The sequence below is a fragment of the Osmerus mordax genome, chromosome 7 (assembly GCF_038355195.1).
Source record: "Osmerus mordax isolate fOsmMor3 chromosome 7, fOsmMor3.pri, whole genome shotgun sequence".
NCBI classification, from domain to species: Eukaryota; Metazoa; Chordata; class Actinopteri; order Osmeriformes; family Osmeridae; genus Osmerus; species Osmerus mordax.
Genome location: NC_090056.1, coordinates 6,224,244 through 6,245,307, shown reverse-complemented (window position 1 = coordinate 6,245,307; position 21,064 = coordinate 6,224,244). Strand labels below are relative to the sequence as shown.

The 21,064-nt window shown below is 48.3% G+C and overlaps 2 protein-coding genes across 2 annotated transcripts in view; one reads left to right on the top strand and one right to left on the bottom strand.

Annotated features, from left to right (window-relative positions):
- dip2ba (disco-interacting protein 2 homolog Ba) overlaps nucleotides 1-13,801 on the top strand; it is a 36,379-nt gene extending 22,578 nt beyond the window's left edge. The window contains exons 13-38 of the mRNA XM_067239372.1: nucleotides 71-173; nucleotides 793-857; nucleotides 953-1,046; nucleotides 1,218-1,337; nucleotides 1,968-2,082; nucleotides 2,210-2,349; nucleotides 2,657-2,793; nucleotides 4,005-4,085; nucleotides 4,327-4,454; nucleotides 4,583-4,697; nucleotides 5,003-5,204; nucleotides 5,808-5,920; nucleotides 7,054-7,134; nucleotides 7,261-7,384; nucleotides 7,561-7,682; nucleotides 7,825-7,936; nucleotides 8,154-8,263; nucleotides 8,366-8,496; nucleotides 9,196-9,364; nucleotides 9,715-9,885; nucleotides 10,127-10,188; nucleotides 10,305-10,362; nucleotides 10,490-10,564; nucleotides 10,675-10,849; nucleotides 11,041-11,164; nucleotides 11,546-13,801. Coding sequence (XP_067095473.1) covers nucleotides 71-173; nucleotides 793-857; nucleotides 953-1,046; nucleotides 1,218-1,337; nucleotides 1,968-2,082; nucleotides 2,210-2,349; nucleotides 2,657-2,793; nucleotides 4,005-4,085; nucleotides 4,327-4,454; nucleotides 4,583-4,697; nucleotides 5,003-5,204; nucleotides 5,808-5,920; nucleotides 7,054-7,134; nucleotides 7,261-7,384; nucleotides 7,561-7,682; nucleotides 7,825-7,936; nucleotides 8,154-8,263; nucleotides 8,366-8,496; nucleotides 9,196-9,364; nucleotides 9,715-9,885; nucleotides 10,127-10,188; nucleotides 10,305-10,362; nucleotides 10,490-10,564; nucleotides 10,675-10,849; nucleotides 11,041-11,164; nucleotides 11,546-11,798 — 3,180 coding nt within the window. The 3' untranslated portion in view covers nucleotides 11,799-13,801. The remainder of the gene's footprint in view (nucleotides 1-70; nucleotides 174-792; nucleotides 858-952; nucleotides 1,047-1,217; nucleotides 1,338-1,967; nucleotides 2,083-2,209; nucleotides 2,350-2,656; nucleotides 2,794-4,004; nucleotides 4,086-4,326; nucleotides 4,455-4,582; nucleotides 4,698-5,002; nucleotides 5,205-5,807; nucleotides 5,921-7,053; nucleotides 7,135-7,260; nucleotides 7,385-7,560; nucleotides 7,683-7,824; nucleotides 7,937-8,153; nucleotides 8,264-8,365; nucleotides 8,497-9,195; nucleotides 9,365-9,714; nucleotides 9,886-10,126; nucleotides 10,189-10,304; nucleotides 10,363-10,489; nucleotides 10,565-10,674; nucleotides 10,850-11,040; nucleotides 11,165-11,545) is intronic.
- A 2,674-nt stretch (nucleotides 13,802-16,475) lies between these two features.
- LOC136945239 (acrosin) lies at nucleotides 16,476-18,019 on the bottom strand. The gene is made up of 5 exons (XM_067238984.1): nucleotides 18,008-18,019; nucleotides 17,572-17,756; nucleotides 17,063-17,334; nucleotides 16,817-16,959; nucleotides 16,476-16,712 (listed from the first exon to the last, which is right to left on the bottom strand). The coding sequence occupies exons 1-5, from the start codon at nucleotides 18,017-18,019 to the stop codon at nucleotides 16,476-16,478; spliced, it is 849 nt and encodes a 282-aa protein (XP_067095085.1).
- Between the last annotated feature and the right edge of the window lie 3,045 nt (nucleotides 18,020-21,064).

Below are 21,064 nucleotides of genomic sequence, written 5' to 3'. Positions count from 1 at the left end.
GACTGAAGGACTGCCTCACTGTCTAGCTGACTGACTGACTGTCTCTTTCTCTCTCCATCTGTCCCCCCAGTACAAGGCCAGTAAGGAAGGCACAGTGATGGGAGTTGCTGTGTCTAAGGTCTCCCTGCTGACCCACTGTCAGGCCCTGACCCAGGCCTGCAACTACTGTGAAGGTGAGACTCAACTCTCACTACTCAACACAGCTGTCACTAGTCAACACAGCTCTCACTAGTCAACGCAGCTGTCACTACTCAACGCAGCTCTCACTACTCAACACAGCTCTCACTACTCAACACAGCTCTCACTACTCAACACAGCTCTCACTACTCAACACAGCTCTAACACCAGTTCCTGGGGTGATCATACGAGATGGTGGGGGTGGGGGTGGGGGGGTGCAAGAGTGGTGTTTTACACCAGATAAATGCGTCAGTGAGACAATGCAGTGGGGCCGGGCTGTGGAACGAGAGCGGGGTAATTTATGTCCAATGCACTATTCACATTTACTCACTTGGCACTGGTTTATTTTTATTACTAAAGTGCAGCAAATAATCAAGGACTAAAAGTGCCCAGTTCTAGCAGTAATACAGTGGTCAATGCCAAGGAAATGCAACCTCATATCGCAAACACCGCTTCGCTAAAAAAGGTCAATTTTGCTGATGCCATCAAACGTTGTGTAGATGTAAGTGTTGTGAGCTAAATGTGGGCCTCAAAGCTTCATTATAATTGGGGTAGGGATGGGAAATGATGGTTGTGTGTATCTGACCTGTGCGTGTGTGTGTGTGTGTCCCTCAGGAGAGACGTTGGTCAACGTGCTGGACTGTAAGAAGGACATGGGCTTGTGGCACGGCGTTCTAACGGTGAGAGAGACAGGCAGGCAAGAGCCACAGGTCGTGCTTTTGGGGCAGGGATTAGGATGATGATGATTGTGTGTGTGTGTGTGTTTTGGTCCCAGAGCGTCATGAACAGAATCCACACCATCACGGTTCCCTATGCAGTCATGAAGGCCTGTCCAATGTCCTGGGTGCAGAGGGTCCACATTCACAAAGGTGAAGAATCTGCCAAGTCACTGTTCTAACCTCATATTCTGTAACTTAAGCATAGTGACTATATGAAGTACAATCTAACCATTGTGTCACTTCATTTCGAGTTATAATTTAGTGTTGTGATGTAGTGTATATGAGTCAGACTTGATTGTGTGTTTGTGTGTGTCCCTCTAGCACGCGTTGCCTTAGTGAAGTGTCGGGATCTCCACTGGGCCATGATGGCCCACAGGGACCAACGAGACACCAACCTGTCCTCCATACGCATGCTCATAGTGGCAGATGGAGCCAACCCCTGTGAGACACGCACACACACACACACAGACACACACACACACGCACATACAAACACACTTGTACAAAAAAAAGCACTTTTCAGAACGGCATATCAAAGCATCCGCAAACATTGTCTACTTTGCATGTTACCCACAACAGTAAACTACTTTGCTGAATGAGTGTTACTAAGGACAGTCTTTCCCAGTGTGTCAGTGTGAGTGTTACTAAGGACAGTCTTTCCCAGTGTGTCAGTGTGAGTGTTACTAAGGACAGTCTTTCCCAGTGTGTCAGTGTGAGTGTTACTAAGGACAGTCTTTCCCAGTGTGTCAGTGTGAGTGTTACTAAGGACAGTCTTTCCCAGTGTGTCAGTGTGAGTGTTACTAAGGACAGTCTTTCCCAGTGTGTCAGTGTGAGTGTTACTAAGGACAGTCTTTCCCAGTGTGTCAGTGTGAGTGTTACTAAGGACAGTCTTTCCCAGTGTGTCAGTGTGAGTGTTACTAAGGACAGTCTTTCCCAGTGTGTCAGTGTGAGTGTTACTAAGGACAGTCTTTCCCAGTGTGTCAGTGTGAGTGTTACTAAGGACAGTCTTTCCCAGTGTGTCAGTGTTGTGGGGTGTATTTCCACTCACCCTGGGTACGCTGCTTCCGTCAGGGTCTGTGTCGTCCTGCGACGCCTTCCTCAATGTGTTCCAGTCCCACGGCCTGAAGCCCGAGGTCATCTGCCCCTGTGCCTCGTCCCCCGAGGCCCTCACTGTGGCCATACGCAGGTACTGCAGCCCTGACACACACACACACACACACACACACAGAAACTGCATTTGAGTCAGGTCGTTTTCAAAATTGGCCATCAACATATACTATATATCCCCCCTCCCTCCCTCCCTCCCCCCCCAGGCCCGGTGCCCGCGGTGCCCCCCTCCCAGCCAGGGCCATTCTCTCCATGGGGGGTCTGAGCCACGGGGTGATCAGGGTCAACACGGAGGACAAGAACTCGGCCCTCACCGTGCAGGACGTGGGCCACGTCATGCCTGGAGGTCTGACAGCCCGGCCAGCTGCCCTCAGGACAGCACACACACACTACACACTAGTTTACCACACTACACTACACACTTGTTTACCACACTACACACTTGTTTACCACACTACACTACACACTTGTTTACCACACTACACTACACACTTGTTTACCACACTACGTCAAGATCTGCTCATGCTTGCCAGTTAACATGCAGTCTACTAGACCATCATTGACAGTTTTGATGCTTGTGTTGGAACGACATGCTCACTTGTGCACGTGAGAGCAAAGATTAGACTCATGACGTGTGTGTGTGTGTGTCCCAGCTCTGATGTGTATAGTGAAGCCTGACGGGCCTCCTCAGCTGTGTAAGACGGATGAGATCGGAGAGATCGTCCTCAACTCTCGCGCCGGAGGCACCATGTACTACGGCCTCCCTGGAGTCACCAAGAACACCTTCGAGGTCTCAGCTCTGCCCTCTGTTCTACTGTCAGCTCTACTGTCTGCTCTACTGTCTGCTCTACTGTCTGTTCTACTGTCTGTTCTACTGTCTGCTCTACTGTCTGTTCTACTGTCAGCTCTACTGTCTGTTCTACTGTCAGCTCTGCCCTCTGTTCTACTGTCTGCTCTACTGTCAACTTTACTGTCTGCTCTACTGTCTGCTCTACTGTCTGCTCTACTGTCTGTTCTACTGTCAGCTCTGCCCTCTGTTCTACTGTCTGCTCTACTGTCAACTTTACTGTCTGCTCTACTGTCTGCTCTACTGTCTGCTCTACTGTCTGTTCTACTGTCTGTTCTACTGTCAGCTCTACTGTCTGCTCTACTGTCTGCTCTACTGTCAACTTTACTGTCTGCTCTACTGTCTGCTCTACTGTCTGTTCTACTGTCAACTCTACTGTCTGCTCTACTGTCTGCTCTACTGTCTGCTCTACTGTCTGCTCTACTGTCAACTCTACTGTCTGCTCTACTGTCAGCTCTACTGTCTGCTCTACTGTCTGCTCTACTGTCTGCTCTACTGTCTGCTCTACTGTCAACTCTACTGTCGACTCTACTGTCTGTTCTACTGTCGACTCTACTGTCAACTCTACTGTCAACTCTACTGTCTGTTCTACCGTCAACTATACTGTCAACTCTACTGTCTGTTCTACTGTCAACTCTACTGTCTGTTCTACTGTCAACTCTACTGTCGGTTCTACTGTCAACTCTACTGTCTGTTCTACCGTCAACTATACTGTCAACTCTACTGTCTGTTCTACTGTGAACTCTACTGTCTGTTCTACTGTCAACTCTACTGTCGGTTCTACTGTCAACTCTACTGTCTGTTCTACCGTCAACTATACTGTCAACTCTACTGTCTGTTCTACTGTGAACTCTACTGTCGGTTCTACTGTCAACTCTACTGTCTGTTCTACCGTCAACTATACTGTCAACTCTACTGTCTATTCTACTGTGAACTCTACTGTCTGTTCTACTGTCAACTCTACTCTCTGTTCTACTGTCAACTCTACTGTCTGTTCTACCGTCAACTCTTATTGTCTGTTCTACTGTCAACTATACTGTCTGTTCTACTGTCAACTATACTGTCTGTTCTACTGTCAACTCTGCCCTCTGTTCTACTCATGACTGGCCTCTACTGTGAACTGGACTCAAGTGTGTGTGTGTCCTCATCTGCAGGTCATACCAGTGAACCAGGCTGGAGCTCCTATAGGAGAGATCCCCTTCACCCGCACTGGGCTGCTCGGCTTCGTCGGGCCAGTAAGACACTCACACTCTCACTCTCACTCACACTCACTCACTCACTCACTCACTCACTCACTCACTCACTCACACATTTACATCTATACATGTACATAAGTGCACACGCACCCCACCCACCCAATACATGTACATGTATTCACACACACAAAATGATTTCATTTCATTCTTTAAAACACCGTATCACCCTATTGGCTAGCTGACCTCTCCCTCCCCCCCCCCCTCCCCCCCCCCCCCCCAGGGCAGCCTGGTGTTTGTGGTGGGGAAGAACGAAGGCCTGCTGACCGTGAGCGGACGACGGCACAACGCTGACGACCTGGTGGCCACCGCACTGGCTGTGGAGCCCGTCAAAACAGTCTACAGGGGCAGGTGCGTCTGCGTGCACGTGGTGTGTGTGTGTGTGTCGCTGTATCCAGCGTGCGTGCGTGTGTGTGTGTGTGCTGGTATGCAGCGTGTGTCTGCCCTCCTGAATGCGGCGTGTTCCTGGTGTGCGTCAGGATCGCCGTGTTCTCCGTGACGGTGTTCTACGATGAGAGGATCGTGATCGTGGCCGAGCAGAGGCCAGACGCCAGCGAGGAGGACAGCTTCCAGTGGATGAGCAGAGTCCTGCAGGTACTCCCATCATCCCTTCATCAAACCCCACCTAAATCCATCAACACGATCTGTCCATCCCTGCTCTGGTCAACGACAGTATCTCTCTCTCCACATTGTCACGGTCGATGGTCTAAATCTCCATGTTTTTCACAGATCCCCATGCTACTGTACCTAAACAGTGTGTACCTGTGTGTGTGTGTGTGTGTGTGCGTGTACCCGTGTGTGTATATCTGTGTGTGTGTATTTCTCTGTGTGTGTGTGTATGTGTGCGTGTACCTGTGTGTGTGTGTGTGTGTGTGTGTGTGTGTGTGTGTCCTCCCCAGGCCATAGACAGCATCCACCAGGTGGGGCTGTACTGCCTGGCCCTGGTACCCGCCAACACGCTGCCCAAGACGCCCCTGGGAGGAATCCACATCTCGGAGACCAAGCAGAACTTCCTGGAGGGCAACCTGCACCCCTGCAACATCCTGCTGTGCCCCCACACCTGCGTCACCAACCTGCCCAAGCCCCGGCAGAAACAGCCAGGTGAGCAGAGAGGCGGGCTGGGGTCAGGGCTGGGGTCAGGGCTGGGGTCAGGGCTGGGGTCAGGGCTGGGGTCAGGGCTGGGGTCAGGGCTGGGGTCAGGGCTGGGGTCAGGGCTGGGGTCAGGGCTAGGGCTGCCATCTGAGAGATCCAGTAAGCCAGGGGGGAAAGAGAATTCATCTTAGTTTGTTTGCAATAAGAAGTGTTAAGTTGTTTTAATGATGTCATGATGTATTGTAATGTGATATCGATTCAATTTGGTTTCACGTTATTTCAAACTCATGGGTCCAAATCTGTAAAAAAGGAAAGATGATCTTCTCTATAATCTTTCCTTTTTTACAGATTTGGACAAATTTAATTGTTATATATATATATATATATATACATTACCAGTCAAACGTTTGGACACATTTTCTCATTCTGTATATACAATACAAGGATAAACAGTTGCCCAAGTTCATGGCTATTCACAAGTCCACAGTGACTAAAACACACACGGGCAGTTCCAATCTGCAAAAACCACACAAACTGCACATTGGTGAAATTCCTCTGTATTGTATCAGTGTGATGTCCCATGTGTGTGACCCTGCTGTGTTTGAGGGACAGTGGGGGTGGGGCCAGCGTCCATCATGGTGGGGAACCTGGTAGCAGGGAAGAGGATCGCCCAGGCAACCGGCCGGGAGCTGGGCGTGGTGGAGGACGAGGGCCTGGTCAGGAAGGTGAGCCCAGCCAGACTCCACCCAGACCTGCTGTCTGGGTGGAGCCTGGAGAACAACATCTGCTACACACACCGCTAGAGCTACTGGGAGATGGGTGGATGGAGGGAGAGATGGATAGATATAAAAGATGGACAGACAGATAGTTGGAATTAGAAAGAAGAAAGCTAGAACTTATCGATCCCAGACGGGAAATAGTAACTGAGAACAGCGTATGTACAAAAAAAACCCAGAAGAAATTCCTTATCCCAGTGTATTATTGACATCTACTGCAGAGTTAGAGATGCTAGAAACTTGAGGTGAGGGCTGGATGTGAACAGGAAGTGGTGACTGCTGACTTCCTGTCCTAAGGCTGTGTTATGTTGTCCGTTCTGCTCTCGCTGGGTAGCTCGCCATGTGGCCCGCTGTGATGGTAAGAGCCGATTGGCCGGGCACGGCGGGTGGGAGGGGCTAGTGTTGCTGGAGCCGCTGCTTGGTGGTGGTGGTGGTGGTGGTGGTGTGCTTGGTTACCAGTGGCAGTCCCTCAGCGCGTGTGCGTGCGTGTGTGTGTGTGTGAGGTCAGCCCAGTCTGCATGCATCTCTCCTGCCCGCGTCTCCTCTCTCCACCAGGGGCGCTGCCACCCTGGTCTGACAGTAGGTGGCACAGAAGAATGCTAGCCTGGGAGGGCATGGCCAGCACCCTGTGTGTGTGTGTGTGTGTTTACTGCGCTGTGGCTAACTCCCGCCCCCCTCCCCGCCTCTTGTCATCCAACTGTTCCTGTATTCTGTCCTTGGGTTCACCCGTGGGCCTCCAAAGCTTTGCTTGCTGTTGGTGTTGACAGCTGGGAGCCTCTCTGGGCTGCCCCTGCAGAGGCCTGCTGGCTTCTGTGATCGTCGTGTTTCTAACCAGGCCAAGTGGAATTGAAAACGTCGTTTCTCTACTCACCGGGCAGAGATGGAGGCCATTTTAGTTTCAGACCCCCCCAAAAAAGAAGGGGGTGGGGGTGGGGTTGGGGAAATGGGGCGCTGTTATCGAGAGGGCGTTTCACTTGGTCGGGGGGGATTCTGTGTTGAATGTCTTGAATACACGCACACACACACACACACACTCTCACAAACACACACTCACACTCTCTGCTCCATCTGTATCCCTGCAGCACCAGTTCTTGTCTGAGGCCTTACAGTGGAGAGCCCAGACTGACCCAGAGCACGTTCTGTACGTGCTGCTCAACGCCAAGGTAACCCCCCCTCCCACACACACACACACACACACACAGTATGTCCTCATGTTATACACACATGACGGTAGAATCAAGCGTGCCCACTGAGCTGTGCCGGGGTGTAATACCCTTTCTGTCCTCCAGGGGGTGGCAGTGTGCACAGCCACCTGTGTCCAGCTGCACAAGCGTGCGGAGAAGATCACCTCAGCCCTGCTGGAGAGAGGAGGCCTCAACACGGGAGACAACGTGGTGCTGCTCTATCCTCCAGGTCAGCTGTGTACACACACACTCACACACTCACACACACGCGAGCGAGCAGTACAACCAAGGCTGTTCACGGCGCTGTTCGTCCCAGCTTTTCTCTCACCGCCTGGTGGACTTCTCCCCTAAACCATGATGTCATTGTGCATCTCTGTTGGCCAACTGTGTCTGTCTGACGCCCAGGGATCGACCTGATTGCGGCCTTCTACGGCTGTCTCTACGCCGGAGTCATCCCCGTGACCGTGCGCCCCCCCCACCCCCAAAACCTGGCCGCTACCCTCCCCACGGTCCGGATGATCATAGACGTAAGCCAGCGACCCCCCCTCTGAGACTGTTTTCTGTCTAGTCTATATCTATGGTGTCTGTCATCACTGCTTTTCTCTTTTTTTTGTCCACTTCCTGTTTCCTCCTTTTACTCTTCCTTCCCCCCCCCTCCCTCTCCTGCAGGTGAGCAAGGCAGCGTGCATCCTCACCACCCAGCCCCTCATGAGAATCCTCAGGTCCAGAGAGGCCGCCGCCAGCGTCAACATCAAGACCTGGCCCACCATCATAGACACCGGTACCTCTCCCCCTCCGTCTGTCCGTCCGTCTGTCCGTCCGTCTGTCTGTCTGTCCGTCCGTCTGTCCGTCTGTCTGTCCGTCTGTCCGTCTGTCCGTCCGTCTGTCTGTCTGTCTCACCACACCCCAGTTCTCCCACCATGGGGTCTTGCTTCTGGTTCTGTAGTTGTTCGAGTCAGGCCCTTATCTTAAAAGGTATTGTGTGTGTGTGTGTCCAGATGACCTCCCCAGGAGACGGCCCCCCCAGATCTACAAGCCCCCCACAGCAGAGATGCTGGCCTACCTGGACTTCAGCGTGTCCACCACGGGCATGCTCACTGGCGTCAAGGTACGGGCCTCTCTGGACTGTCCCAGAGACTGGCTGACACTTCCCCTCTCAAGTTGAATGTGATTGATGGAAAAACTCATTTTAAACTGTGTGTGTGTTCAGATGTCCCATGCTGCCACCAGTACTCTGTGTCGCTCCATCAAGCTGCAGTGCGAGCTGTACTCGTCCCGCCAAATAGCCATCTGCCTGGACCCCTACTGTGGCCTGGGCTTTGTACTGTGGTGCCTCTCCAGGTAGGATACACACACTCTGCATTTCCAGTCCTTTTCCATCCCGACAGCTCACCGGATCAGTACCATGCAGGCCCAGGCCTTACTGCAGGCCCAGGCCTTACTGCAGGCCCAGGCCTTACTGCAGGCCCAGGCCTTACTGCAGGCCCAGGCCTTACTGCAGGCCCAGGCCTTACTGCAGGCCCAGGCCTTACTGCAGGCCCAGGCCTTACTGCAGGCCCAGGCCTTACTGCAGGCCCAGGCCTTACTGCAGGCCCAGGCCTTACTGCAGGCCCAGGCCTTACTGCAGGCCCAGGCCTTACTGCAGGCCCAGGCCTTACTGCAGGCCCAGGCCTTACTGCAGGCCCAGGCCTTACTGCAGGCCCAGGCCTTACTGCAGGCCCAGGCCTTACTGCAGGCCCAGGCCTTACTGCAGCGGCGTGGGTCCGAATCCGGCCTGGGCCCTTTGCTTCCCTTCTCCTCTCTCCCTTTTCCTGCCTCTGCTGTCACACTACACGCTGTCACACCACACTTAACAACTGTCTAATAAAGCACAAATCCTTTGTTGTCATAAAACATTTTTTTACTGTAATGTGCTGTTCAACAACAACAACAATTCCCCAAATAAATGTTCAAAATACAAACCACCACACAGACTGCACACACCATGTCAATTAGGATGTCCCTTCGTGTGTGTGTGTGTGTGTGTGTGTGTGTGTGTAGCGTGTACTCTGGCCACCAGTCCATCCTGATCCCCCCTCTGGAGCTGGAGGGCGCCCTGCCCCTGTGGCTGAGCACGCTCAGTCAGTACAAGATCAGAGACACCTTCTGCTCCTACTCTGTCATGGAGCTCTGCACCAAGGGCCTGGGCATGCAGACGGAGATCCTGAAGGTCAGGATCACACACTCACATACACACTCTCTCTCTCTCTCACACTCACTCACACACACTATCTCTCTCTCTCTCTCTCACTGACACATGCACACTCACTCACTCACTCACTCACTCACTCACTCACTCACTCACTCACACTATCTCTCTCTCTCTCTCTCTCTCTCTCTCTCTCTCTCTCTCTCTCTCTCTCTCTCTCTCTCTCACTGACACATGCACACTCACACTATCTCTCTCACACTCACACTATCTCTCTGTCTCTCTCTCGCGCGCGCACACCGTCACACACTGAGCACGTGCGTTCTCGACCTCACCCCTGCCGCCCCCGTGCGGGGCCGTGTGTGTTGCAGGCGAGGGGAGTGAACCTGTCGTGCGTGAGGAGCTGCGTGGTGATAGCAGAGGAGCGCCCGCGCCTCACCCTCACCCAGTCCTTCTCCAAGCTCTTCAAAGACCTGGGGCTGTCGCCCCGCGCCGTCAGCACCGCCTTCGGCTCCAGGGTCAACCTGGCCATCTGCCTGCAGGTGGGGACACACACACACACGGACATGGACACACACACACAGTACGCACGTGCAAACACACCTGAGCGTGGACACATACCGGCTCACAGTTGCGTTCCGCAAACGTGTTAATACACGTGTAGTACGAGTGTGTGTGGGTGTCCGACAACTCTCTCTTTAAAGCAGCAGTGTTTAATACAACATGGATACCTCGGGTACACAGGGTGCTAGCTCAACTTTCCCCTCTGTGCCTCCCCTACAGGGTACTTCTGGACCAGACCCTTCCACGGTCTACGTGGATATGAAGTCCCTCCGCCATGACAGGTAGGTCCCAGACACCAGACCGTAGCTAGCCGGCTCCAGGAAATAGAGCTGTAGAACTACAGAGACCAGAGAGCCACACACTGACTGTGTTCCTGTCCCATGTGTGTGCCTTCCAGAGTGAGGCTGGTGGAGAGGGGAGCACCTCAGAGTCTTCCACTCATGGAGTCCGGAACAGTGAGTATCTCCTTCCCGACGACTGTCAGCCCACACTTGACCTCCAGGAGTTGCCGTGCGTGTCTGTTCTAGCTCGTGCAGGGTAGATTGGCTGTGCTATTGAACATGGACCGTTCTGTCCTCTCAGATTCTCCCAGGGGTGAGGGTGATCATTGTCAACCCAGAGACCAGGGGTCCATTGGGAGACTCCCATCTCGGGGAGGTAAGTGTCCTTTCCCCTGTTACCTCCCCTCGTCAAATCCATGATAGACCCACTTGTTTTGGGCCTCATATTCCACTCCCTGCGCGTGTGTATCTGTGTGCGTGTGTCAGATCTGGGTGAACAGCCCTCACAGCGCCAGCGGCTACTACACCATCTACGGCGAGGAGAGCCTGCAGGCGGACCACTTCAACACCCGGCTGAGCTTCGGGGAGCCCCAGACCCTGTGGGCCCGCACCGGGTACCTGGGCTTTGTCAAGAGGACCGAGCTGCTGGACGCCAGCGGAGGTGAGGAGGAGGGAGGGAGGAGGTCGTACGGTGTAGCAACGAAATGTATCCCCCCCCCCCCTCAAAAAAGCATGTTTTCTCAAACATTAATTTGCGAGAATATGCCAGAATATTGTGTGGGTTCTGGGTGAAAAGCCAAGCCACGCTGACCAACCCCCCCCCCCCCCCCCCCCCAAACCTCTCCCGTTCAGACCGGCACGACGCCCTGTTCGTGGTGGGCTACCTGGACGAGACCCTGGAGCTCCGGGGCCTGAGGTACCACCCCATCGACATCGAGACGTCCGTCTCCCGGGCTCACCGCAGCATCGCCGAGAGGTACGACCCTCCACCCCAGAGATGCTGCATGCACTCCCACAACACCCTGATATACCCTGTGTGTGTGTGTGTGTGTGTGTATACACACTCACACAAAGGATGTGTTCGCTTCATTTCCCCCCATGACCTGAATAACCAGCTCACGGTGTCTGATATCTTTGGAATATACTTTTAAATTTGTGTACAATCATGTTTTTTTTCATGCGGGCCGTGACAAACACATCAGTTAGTCAGGTAGCTTCACCATTTGGCGCTAGGGTACTGTCAAGGGTGCAGTACACACATGTCGCCAGCAGACTGCGTCGAAAGGCACAGCCACGCGACCGTCCACCCCTGGCAAGCCTGTCTCACCCTCTCCCTCCCTGTGTCCCTGTGTTCCAGCGCCGTGTTCACCTGGACCAACCTGCTGGTGGTGGTGGCGGAGCTGGCCGGCTCGGAGCAGGAGGCCCTGGACCTGGTGCCCCTGGTGACCAACGTGGTGCTGGAGGAGCACCACCTCATCGTGGGGGTGGTGGTGGTGGTGGACCCCGGGGTCATCCCCATCAACTCCCGCGGGGAGAAGCAGCGCATGCACCTGAGGGACTCTTTCCTGGCCGACCAGCTGGATCCCATCTACGTGGCCTACAACATGTGAAGACCCTTCCTGGCTAGCGCCCGCGTTCACACGCACGCGCGCGTATGTATACACACTGTCTTGAATCTGGAGACTTGGTGACCTTGGAAAGAGGGGGAAAGGAGTGGGGGGGGGGGGGGGGGGGGGGACTGATGCAACCCTTCTGAAGAAGAGGTGAAGCACACACACACACACACACACACACACAGTGGACAATGCTTCTCCCCACTCCCTGCAGCCCTCTCTCTCCTGGCTCTGGGCTGGGTGTGTCCAGAGGTGTGTTACCCAAGTGAGGCAGTGGGAGAATACTCTGGTTGACCCGAGCTAAGCCTCTTAACTGTTGCTCCACTTCCCGACCGGCTCTGAGAATAACGTCCGGCGGAGGATGAGGCCGGCGGCCCCCTTCTTCTGGACGGTGGCGTTCGGCCGAGAGGAAGACCACCTCCCTCCAACTCTCCCTCCCCCGCTCGTCCTCTCCTCGTCTCCCCGACCGCACCTTTCACCGGACGTGACAGATGTCGTTTTGGAAATGACCACAGAGAAGACTCTTATCTCCTGGACTCCATCCATTCCCATTTCTGTGAGTCTTTTTTAGTTCAGAATTGAGTTTTTTGACCTTTTATTTTTAATTTTTGTTGGTAGTTTCATCAGGTAGGCAGGGGGTTGGGCAACGCTGGAGGCACTGAGAGGAGCTCCGAGGCCTCCCTCCCTCCCTGTGCACTTTAACCCTCTGTCCTCCTCCGTGGAGAAAGGACCGCAGCTTCAGACTCTCCAACAGTGTTACCGTGCCCTCGCCCCGGCCTCACCGCGACCCTGCAGCCACGCCCGCACACCCGTCTGCGGTCCTCCCTGCTGACGTTAGAACACGCCTGGCTCCCAGAGAAGCTCTGTGCCGGTCACAGCCACGCACACCCTCCCAGACACAGGGCACAAATGGCTTCATGAATGATTGAAAACAAATATGTGGTTATGAGCCATGAACCGACTAATTCTTTAATAACTAGTTCTTCTTCGGATGAAAGGTATTGAAGGTCAGCTACTAATACCAATGTTGCTTTTCCTAGTTCCCCATAGTGCAGCAATGGGTATCATCTCTCACTCAATAGACTGGACTTTACATTTGGATATTTTAAAAGGCAAACCAGTGCCTTTCTTTAGCATGAAGCACAGTGTGGTCTTAAATAATGGATTTGGTGTGTTACCAAGAAAAAAAGAAAAGTGCAGTAGGTATAAAAATGAGGACAAGTGTTTGCCTTAGGAAACCTGTGGAACTTCTATACTTTTGTCAAAGCTTTCATTTTATCGCTGTGCTTAAATGATAGCAAAAGGGAGTGTGGCTGGATGGTAAGGATGATATGTTGACTGTATGGGTTGTATTTTAGAGGTCAAATACTGTATTACTGGTGTTCATGTGTACATTGAAACTTATTGTATATGTTGATAAAACTTGACTGATCTTTCATACTTGACAGCAAATTTCTGCACCACTGACTTAATGGTAAGTAACACATTGCAAAATTTGAGGACGTTTATCAAAAGGTTTTGGCAGGTGGTTAACAATTTGCACTTTCCCATATCACATAACTTTTTGCAAGAAGCGTGAAAGTGAGAGTGCGTGAGCTTGTGTGTGCCTGTTTAAAAGTGCATTGTTTGCCTTTCCTAGAGCGAAAGAAAAAAAGTCAATTTTAATTTGATGAATATGAAAATGCTCAACAATGTTTTTGTTTTATGCCAGTTTATTTTTGTTGTCTGGCCTATTTTATGTCGACTCCACTGTACTGCAATTTTTATTCACTATGTCAAAGTTGTTTTTAAATGATTTTAAGGTAATTTACTTCCAATATCTAATGTTCTTTTACTCAGACTACTATTTAGCTATCGTTAACAAGATGCCACTACTCATCTGCAAATGTTTGACACGTAGGTAGTTGAACTACTTGAATCACAATCATTGTAATTCATACAAGCCCATATTTTTGAATGATGTTCAGTTAAATGAGTTATAAATAAATGTTTCAACTTTTTGGGCTAGTCTGTGGTATTTGGCTTCTTCCAACTGTACATTAATACCATCACATTTTAAAGAGTATTGTAGATAATTTCCCTTGTATTCAATAAAAATTGGTGCTATAGCTTGAAATGGGCTAATATTAACTAATTTGCTTCAAAGTGTATGTGGGTACAAGAGGAATGGACAATATTTGTAATATCTGTAAAACATGTTACAACTGTGAATCCTACTTCTGGTAGCCCTCTGTGAAGATAATGAATCATAACAGTTAATTCATGCAAGTCATTGATAGCCTTCATATCATTTGAAACAAACAACTTTCAGTTGTGCATAAATGTGCAAAAACTGATATGAATGTTCAATATTGTAACAGTTCTATCACGTACAAAACCACATGAGAAGTAGGAGTTCACAATTCAGATTTGTCCACTGTGTAAATTGTACTGTTGAATAAAAAAATAAAAAAAGATCATGCAAAAGTGGAGAGATCCAGCTGCAGCCACCCAGCCAAGCATCTCACTAAGGACAGAGGGCCCCTAACACGGGCCCTAGAGTCACAATAACACTAGCGCCAACTCACACACTGCTTCTTCTACACCGATTGTACCTTTATTCTTAACAATGTGTTTTTAAATCGTATCTGAGCATGATGAACAGAAGTTATTATTTTCTTTTTTTTTTACGTTTTTGCGAGTGACTGGCTTTCATTAGTGGGAGGATTGATTTTGTTAGTGAGAGGATTGGCTGTGTGAGTGAAGCTCGATACCATTGCAAAACTGGGGAGTTGACTTAAAAGCACAATATTGTATCTGTAAGGTTAAAAGAATATGAACCTTTCTGATGTTTCTTTTCAATTCTCAAGGGCCAGAAATACATACCTCAACAAAGTCTGCTCACTATGCATAGAAAAGGCTGCATTCAATTTGATTTCAGTATATGGTGCAATACCTTCCAACTCAGAAAAGGCATAATATGTCTTATTTGACAAAATAATGTCATGTCACTGTATGTTTCATGTGAACAATAAAAAACAGGCTTTTTGTGGGAGTGCCTCTGCGTTTCTGTTTAGCGTGTGAAGTTGCATCTTATGTCCACTAGGTGTCAGGCCACTTATCTAGCAGCCTTAGTTGAGTTTCCCCACTTCTGCTATACTGTACATCCCATGCCCATTGGATATTACCCATTCATATTTAGCATCATTAGTATTTTAACTAAATCTAACTACAGTAATATCTAGCAGCGGTGATGAAGCAGTTTATGGGCGTAAAATTTCTAAGTGTAAAATGTTAATAACACTCAAACTGCATTATAGGACTACAGTGATGTCCCACCACACAATATGTTATATCGGTCAGATTGTGTCTGGATTTGCTCATGATCCTTCTGGGCTACCCTAAGAGCTGCCAGCACAAATCACATTCATCGTCACCATCTACTTGTGCCAAGTTGTCTGTTACACTGTTCTGGCTACTACTATACTTCTTGGCATTTCATAAATGTGCAGTGAACAAATGAATAACAACTAACTACTACTACTAATTCTAATAATATATACATTATATCAAGGCCGTAGCCATGGAGTCATATGGCCTTGCATTATATAGTCAAAGGTATATGGACACCTGGTCACACCTACATGAGCTTGAAGGACATCCCATTCCAAAACCATAGGCAGTAATGTAAAGGGGACACAGTCATGGTGGAACAGGAAAGGGCCTTCCCCAAACTGTTGCAACAGTTAGAAGTTAGAAGCACCCATTTGTCTAAAATGTATTTGGATCCTGTAGCCTTTATAATACATTTCATGAGATCTAAGGGGCCTAGCCCAAACCCTGAGAGACTAGCATCCCTCCACCTCCAAACTCTACAGCTGGCACTATATATTCCAGTAGGTAGTGTTCTCCTGGCATCCACAACCAGATTCATCCATCAGAGAGTATGGCGTGTCTCTCCACCCCAGAGAACACCTCTCCACTGCTCCAGTGACAGCGATGTGCTTCGCGTCCGCTCCAGCCGGCACTTGGCATTGCGCATGCTGACGTGAGGCCGGCGCACGGCTGTTCCGTCATAGAAACCCAGTTTGTGAAGCTCCTGATGCACAGTTCTTGTGCTGGCTTTGCTTCCGGTAGTCTGGTGAGCGATGCAACAGATGGTCGGTGATACACGCTTCAGCCCTCGGCGGGCCTGCTCCGCTTGTGTGGTCCACCACTCCGTGGCTGGGCTCTTGTCGTTCCTAGACGTTTCTACTTATTTCCACAATTACAGCACTTACACGGTTGACCATGGCTGAGCTAGCATGGCAGAAATCGCACAGAATGACTTGTGGTAAAGGTGGTATACTATGACTGGGCCACGCTAAAAGTCACTGAGCCCTTCAATACAACCCATAGTGTACTGCCCATGTCCGTCTATAGAGATTCCACGATTGTGCTGGATTTTATGAACGAAGGAAGGAGTGTGGCTGAAACACCTGAACTCAATAGGCTAATTAGTGTAGGGGCCCACATTTTGAGTGGACCATCTATGGCTAAAGGTTTGAACATACATTTGAGTTTGGTTTCAACTGTAGAAAGTGGGCATCTTCACATGGGTGACATACACGTCTGATATTCATTAAATCAACCTTTAATGAGACACTGAGGGGTCATGAGGCAAGATGATGGTCACTGGTCAGTGATCTGCCGGGTTCAACTCAGGATCAAACCAGCCAAGAGTAGAAGTAGTATGTAACTGGGATGTAAACTCCAGGCAGCAGACAGCGTCCTTGACTGGATCATCCGCAGCCAAGACACATACTTGCTCGTTCGAGTATACACTCCTGGCCTTTTAGCCAATCCACAATCCTCGCCAAAGCTTGTCACACCGACAAGGTAGAATCTGTCCTGATCCTCACTGTAGCACTGGAGAGGGCCTCCGCTGTCTCCCTAAAACCAGACAACAAATAAGTTCTACTCTGGAGAAAGCCTTCAAATCTACCGAAAAATCCAACAGAGATTTAATTTTCAGTGCAGTTTCAAATGTCTAATACCTGACATGAATCGACAGCCCCCATCTCTGACCCAGCACAAATCATAGTATCTGTGATTATACCATCGTACCAGTCGAGCTGGTTGCATTTGTTTCTGTTCATGAGCTGCACCTCAGCCTCTTGTAGTTTGGTGACTGTCAACCCTGTAAGCACCCATCTTTAATTTCAGATCCTGTACCAACACTGACAGTTTCAGATGAATTGACAGATGAACTGGGTCATAACATGGGTCGGCTTCATACGAACCTTTGTAAGTGTTGCTGCCCCAACCACTGATGAAACAGTGGTTGAAATGAAGGTTTGATTCCTCTGTTTCATTTGCCATTGAACAGACAGGCATGACATATTCATCGAAGTGCAATGGGGAGCTTAGAAGAAGAAGAGCTATATCATTGACGAAGCTGGCTTTTACGTAGTTCTTGTGGTGTATGACCAAATGAACGTTTTTGCGTTGGGAATGTTTTCCAGGTGCTGATAACACATGTAGACCTGCCACCACAGAAAGGTGACTTATTTTCCTGTCAGTAAAAAATAAATAAAAAAGTCTGAATTTTACACTTGCCTATGACTATTGTTATAACCAGGATAGGTTGGTATGTATACAGGGATCTTGATGCTGCATTCAGTAGGATGGACATTGTGTGTGTGCTAATCCATCTTCTTGAAGCTTTGTTTACTTTGTCTTTGTTAATATCTCGAAATAAGAATTCCAAAACAAAATGGTGTTATGTCTTAAAAGGTGGGCCTATACTCACCGTTTGTCGGAGAAACAATGTGATGCTGTGAGCACCCAAAGGCTGTTGAGGATAGAACCACCACAGAAATGCGCCGAATTCACCTGAAGACTGACCAGCCATGGCCATGCCCCTACTGGTGCGTCATTCCCACCTACAATACGTGACCCACCTGGAGCGCTCACGAGCGGCCGTTGCCCACATATCTGTCAAACAGACGACATGCTATTGTTTATATCACAATTCATTTAAAATAAAAACAATATTGTATTGTCATTAAACGTACAAAATGCCCTCTAACGTTTAGACGAATACAATTTTTGGGTCTTTGGTATAGAGGCGGTTTAGTATCTTCAGGGATTAAGCAAGTCTTTTTACTTACAGGCTTTTGATATGTTGTACTCTCTGCCAAAAGTAAATGAATAGACAGGGTGCTTTGTAAAATAATTACAAATACCTTAATGTCCATGTAGTCAAAGAAAAATTTATGTAAATGAAAATGGACAGAATTGTGATGGAATGTCAACTCTCCAAAATCAATTTTTGGGTATTTTATGTTATCTGTCATCACGTCAATTGTCAGCTCTGTGACGTAAAGCGAACGTCGCTCATGTGAGATAGACGGATAAAAAAAAGATGGACTTTAGATTGTGTGGTTTGTTCAGAATGAAAAAAAAATGTAATAAACAGATTAGTTTCTTATAGTTCAACAACAGTCAACATGTATAGGCTATTTCCTCATCAACCTATTTCGCCTACACGAGCCTCTTATTCTGAAGTAGGCTTATACTTTAAAAAGTGGAGTCACTATCATACTCAGTTGATAAGCCCATTTTGGTTCGTTGCAGAGCTGAATCGTCCATGCAAAACCTTTGACTTCTTGTGATAGCTTAAATACATTTGCCTTAGCCTGTTCAATTTGTTATGCTAGATGGTCGCAGATCAAAATGTGTGGTATTGATCATTTTACGAAATGCACTTGACGACACTCCCTTACATTTTGCTGAGAGTCATCAATTATGCAGGGTAACGGCACGCACTGAGAGCGAAGATAGCAGCAACAATATGGCGACAACCGCAGTTTCTCCCGAATCTTTTCGACATCTGCAGTCCAGCAACGCCTTTTTTGATTTTCAGTAACGCTTGTAAAGTAAGTAAATTATATTTCCTTCGAAAACGATTGCATGTTTAGACGAATATGTGAAATTTCAGCCTGTCAATACCTTTATGAAAATGTCGCAGAGCCGACCACTGTCCAAGCATCCTTTTTTGACTAAATACTCAGCTCGCCCGTGCCACAGCATGATACATGGAATATATTAGCCTTATACCTATTTTATTCTGACATCTGACTGATCTCTGCCGATACATTGATGAAGGAAGAAATAATTACGTTTTTTTTTTTTTTTTCACTTTAACCAGGTAGGCTATAAATCAGAACCTCACATTTATAATGACGAATTAATATTATATTTCCACCTCATGTAATGTTTCTTCATTCAGCACGCAGTAGTTAATCTTCGAATAAAGAGTTTGGAAGTCTCCCATCAACTAACATTTTTTTCGCAATGTATGGGTGTTTTTGTGGCAGTACATTTGAAGGGCTACCCTCCTTATGTTTTTCACCGTTTCGTTTGAGGATAACCTGTCAGATTATTAGATTATCATACTGTTGTCTAGCCTATGTGGTATGTGTGCATGGAACACATATCCCCTTATTGATCTGGTGGTCTACATGCCTCCACGGGTGTGGTGCAAAGAATGCGTAAAAACGCATACAGCCATATGAAACACTAGTTTATTCATTAAAATGATATGCAGCACAAATGTATTCAGATATCAAAGTGTGTCTGTTCACAGTAAATGTTCGTGATGGACCAATTGCTTGGTGAAAAATCTACAGAAACCACCCACTGCAGCATTCGGAACATTTCCTTGTTTGTGGGCCGCGCTTTTGGGTAAACGTGTGCATCATTGTCGCTTGATGCTTATTTGTATCTATAGGCTATTAGTTGTACCTTAAAACTGTTAATGTCTGATGAAGACAGCGTTGGTCAATCGGTGTTAAACAATATGGCAAATTGCAAATGTAAAGACACTGTCGATTGACCGAGTATTTCGCGCGTTCTGAATTCGGGATATGTGTTCATGTCTTGGACAGAATGTCATTGATATTTAGAGTCGTGAACAGTAGTATCGATAATGAGGGTAAAATAAGGCCGTTATTGGCTGACCTACAAGGGATATGGCTGGTGTATCCACTGAGGTTTCATATGGTCCCAAAAGCGGTCTATCCTTGAAAGGACATCAGTCTATACAGCTAATGTCGCCAGCATGTAGCCTTCGTTAGGCCTACCATTTCCTAGGTTTTATAGCGTAGTCTACATAGGTGTGAAGAAAAAGCCGGTGTGTATAAACGATTCATTTGATTTCATGTGTTTTTTGCCCATTGATCGGTGGCCAGGTGTGAGCTAATGTAAAGAAGCATTGTCCTATCAACGATCCTCCAATAGCTACCGCACGTTTTTTCTACATGAATGTGGCAGTAAAGAGCTAAACGTGTAACGGAAACCACGCTATCGAGACAAGTTTACCTTATGCGCCTTGTTTCGAACGTGGTGCTGAAATGGACAGCGCCCCAGACATGAAGAAGAGATGTGAACGGAACGCATTGAGGCCTGCTTTTCAATTAAATAAGGTCAGAATGGTGTTACATTACCAGTTGTCTGGCCTTTCATTACGGTGTTATGAGCCCTTAAATTGGTCCGATAACTCAATATTGCACTGAAATGTAATAGAAATCGTAAAACAACATTTGAATAATGTGGCCATTGGATGGAAATTAGGTGGTGTTTTGGTGTATAGTAACATATATAGGTTTGGACTTAACCTTCTGAATGGTCTGGATTTCTCTGCACTTTTACCTGGTTTGTGTGATGCAAGATGTCTTGTGATTGTAAGCTTGTGATATGCTGCTGTCTGTTGTTGTTTAAACTTCATTTGGCACACTGCTGACATGCCTGGCCTGGCTTTGTTGTTATTGTTTGCTATCGCGCTAGAATGGTATAGAATCAAATGTGATTACCCTATTTAAAATGATTAGACATGCTTCATAATGTAGGGTTATGATGTGTCAGTTATGCATTACTATCATGAAAATACCATGGCGTGGGTTCTGTGGTGGGCTAAACAACGTATTTTAATGGCAGGTCTGACTTGCAAACCTAAATATTCTAGAATTTCTTATTCTGAATTCGGCACTGTCCTTTCATGTTTGGTATGCATAACAATGTTTATCCTGAAAATGAGGGAAATCTCTGTTCAGTTTGACTGCTGAAAAATAATAATAATAATAAAAATACATCATGCTCATCATGATGGTGTGTGGTAGCAGTAATCATGGTTTTCTCTATACTTGAGGTGAAAGCTCATTGTATGCACTTTCCATAAGTGCACAAGTTTCACAAACATGGTAATAGTAGCCTAATCATAGGACGTCTCCTCAGACTGATTA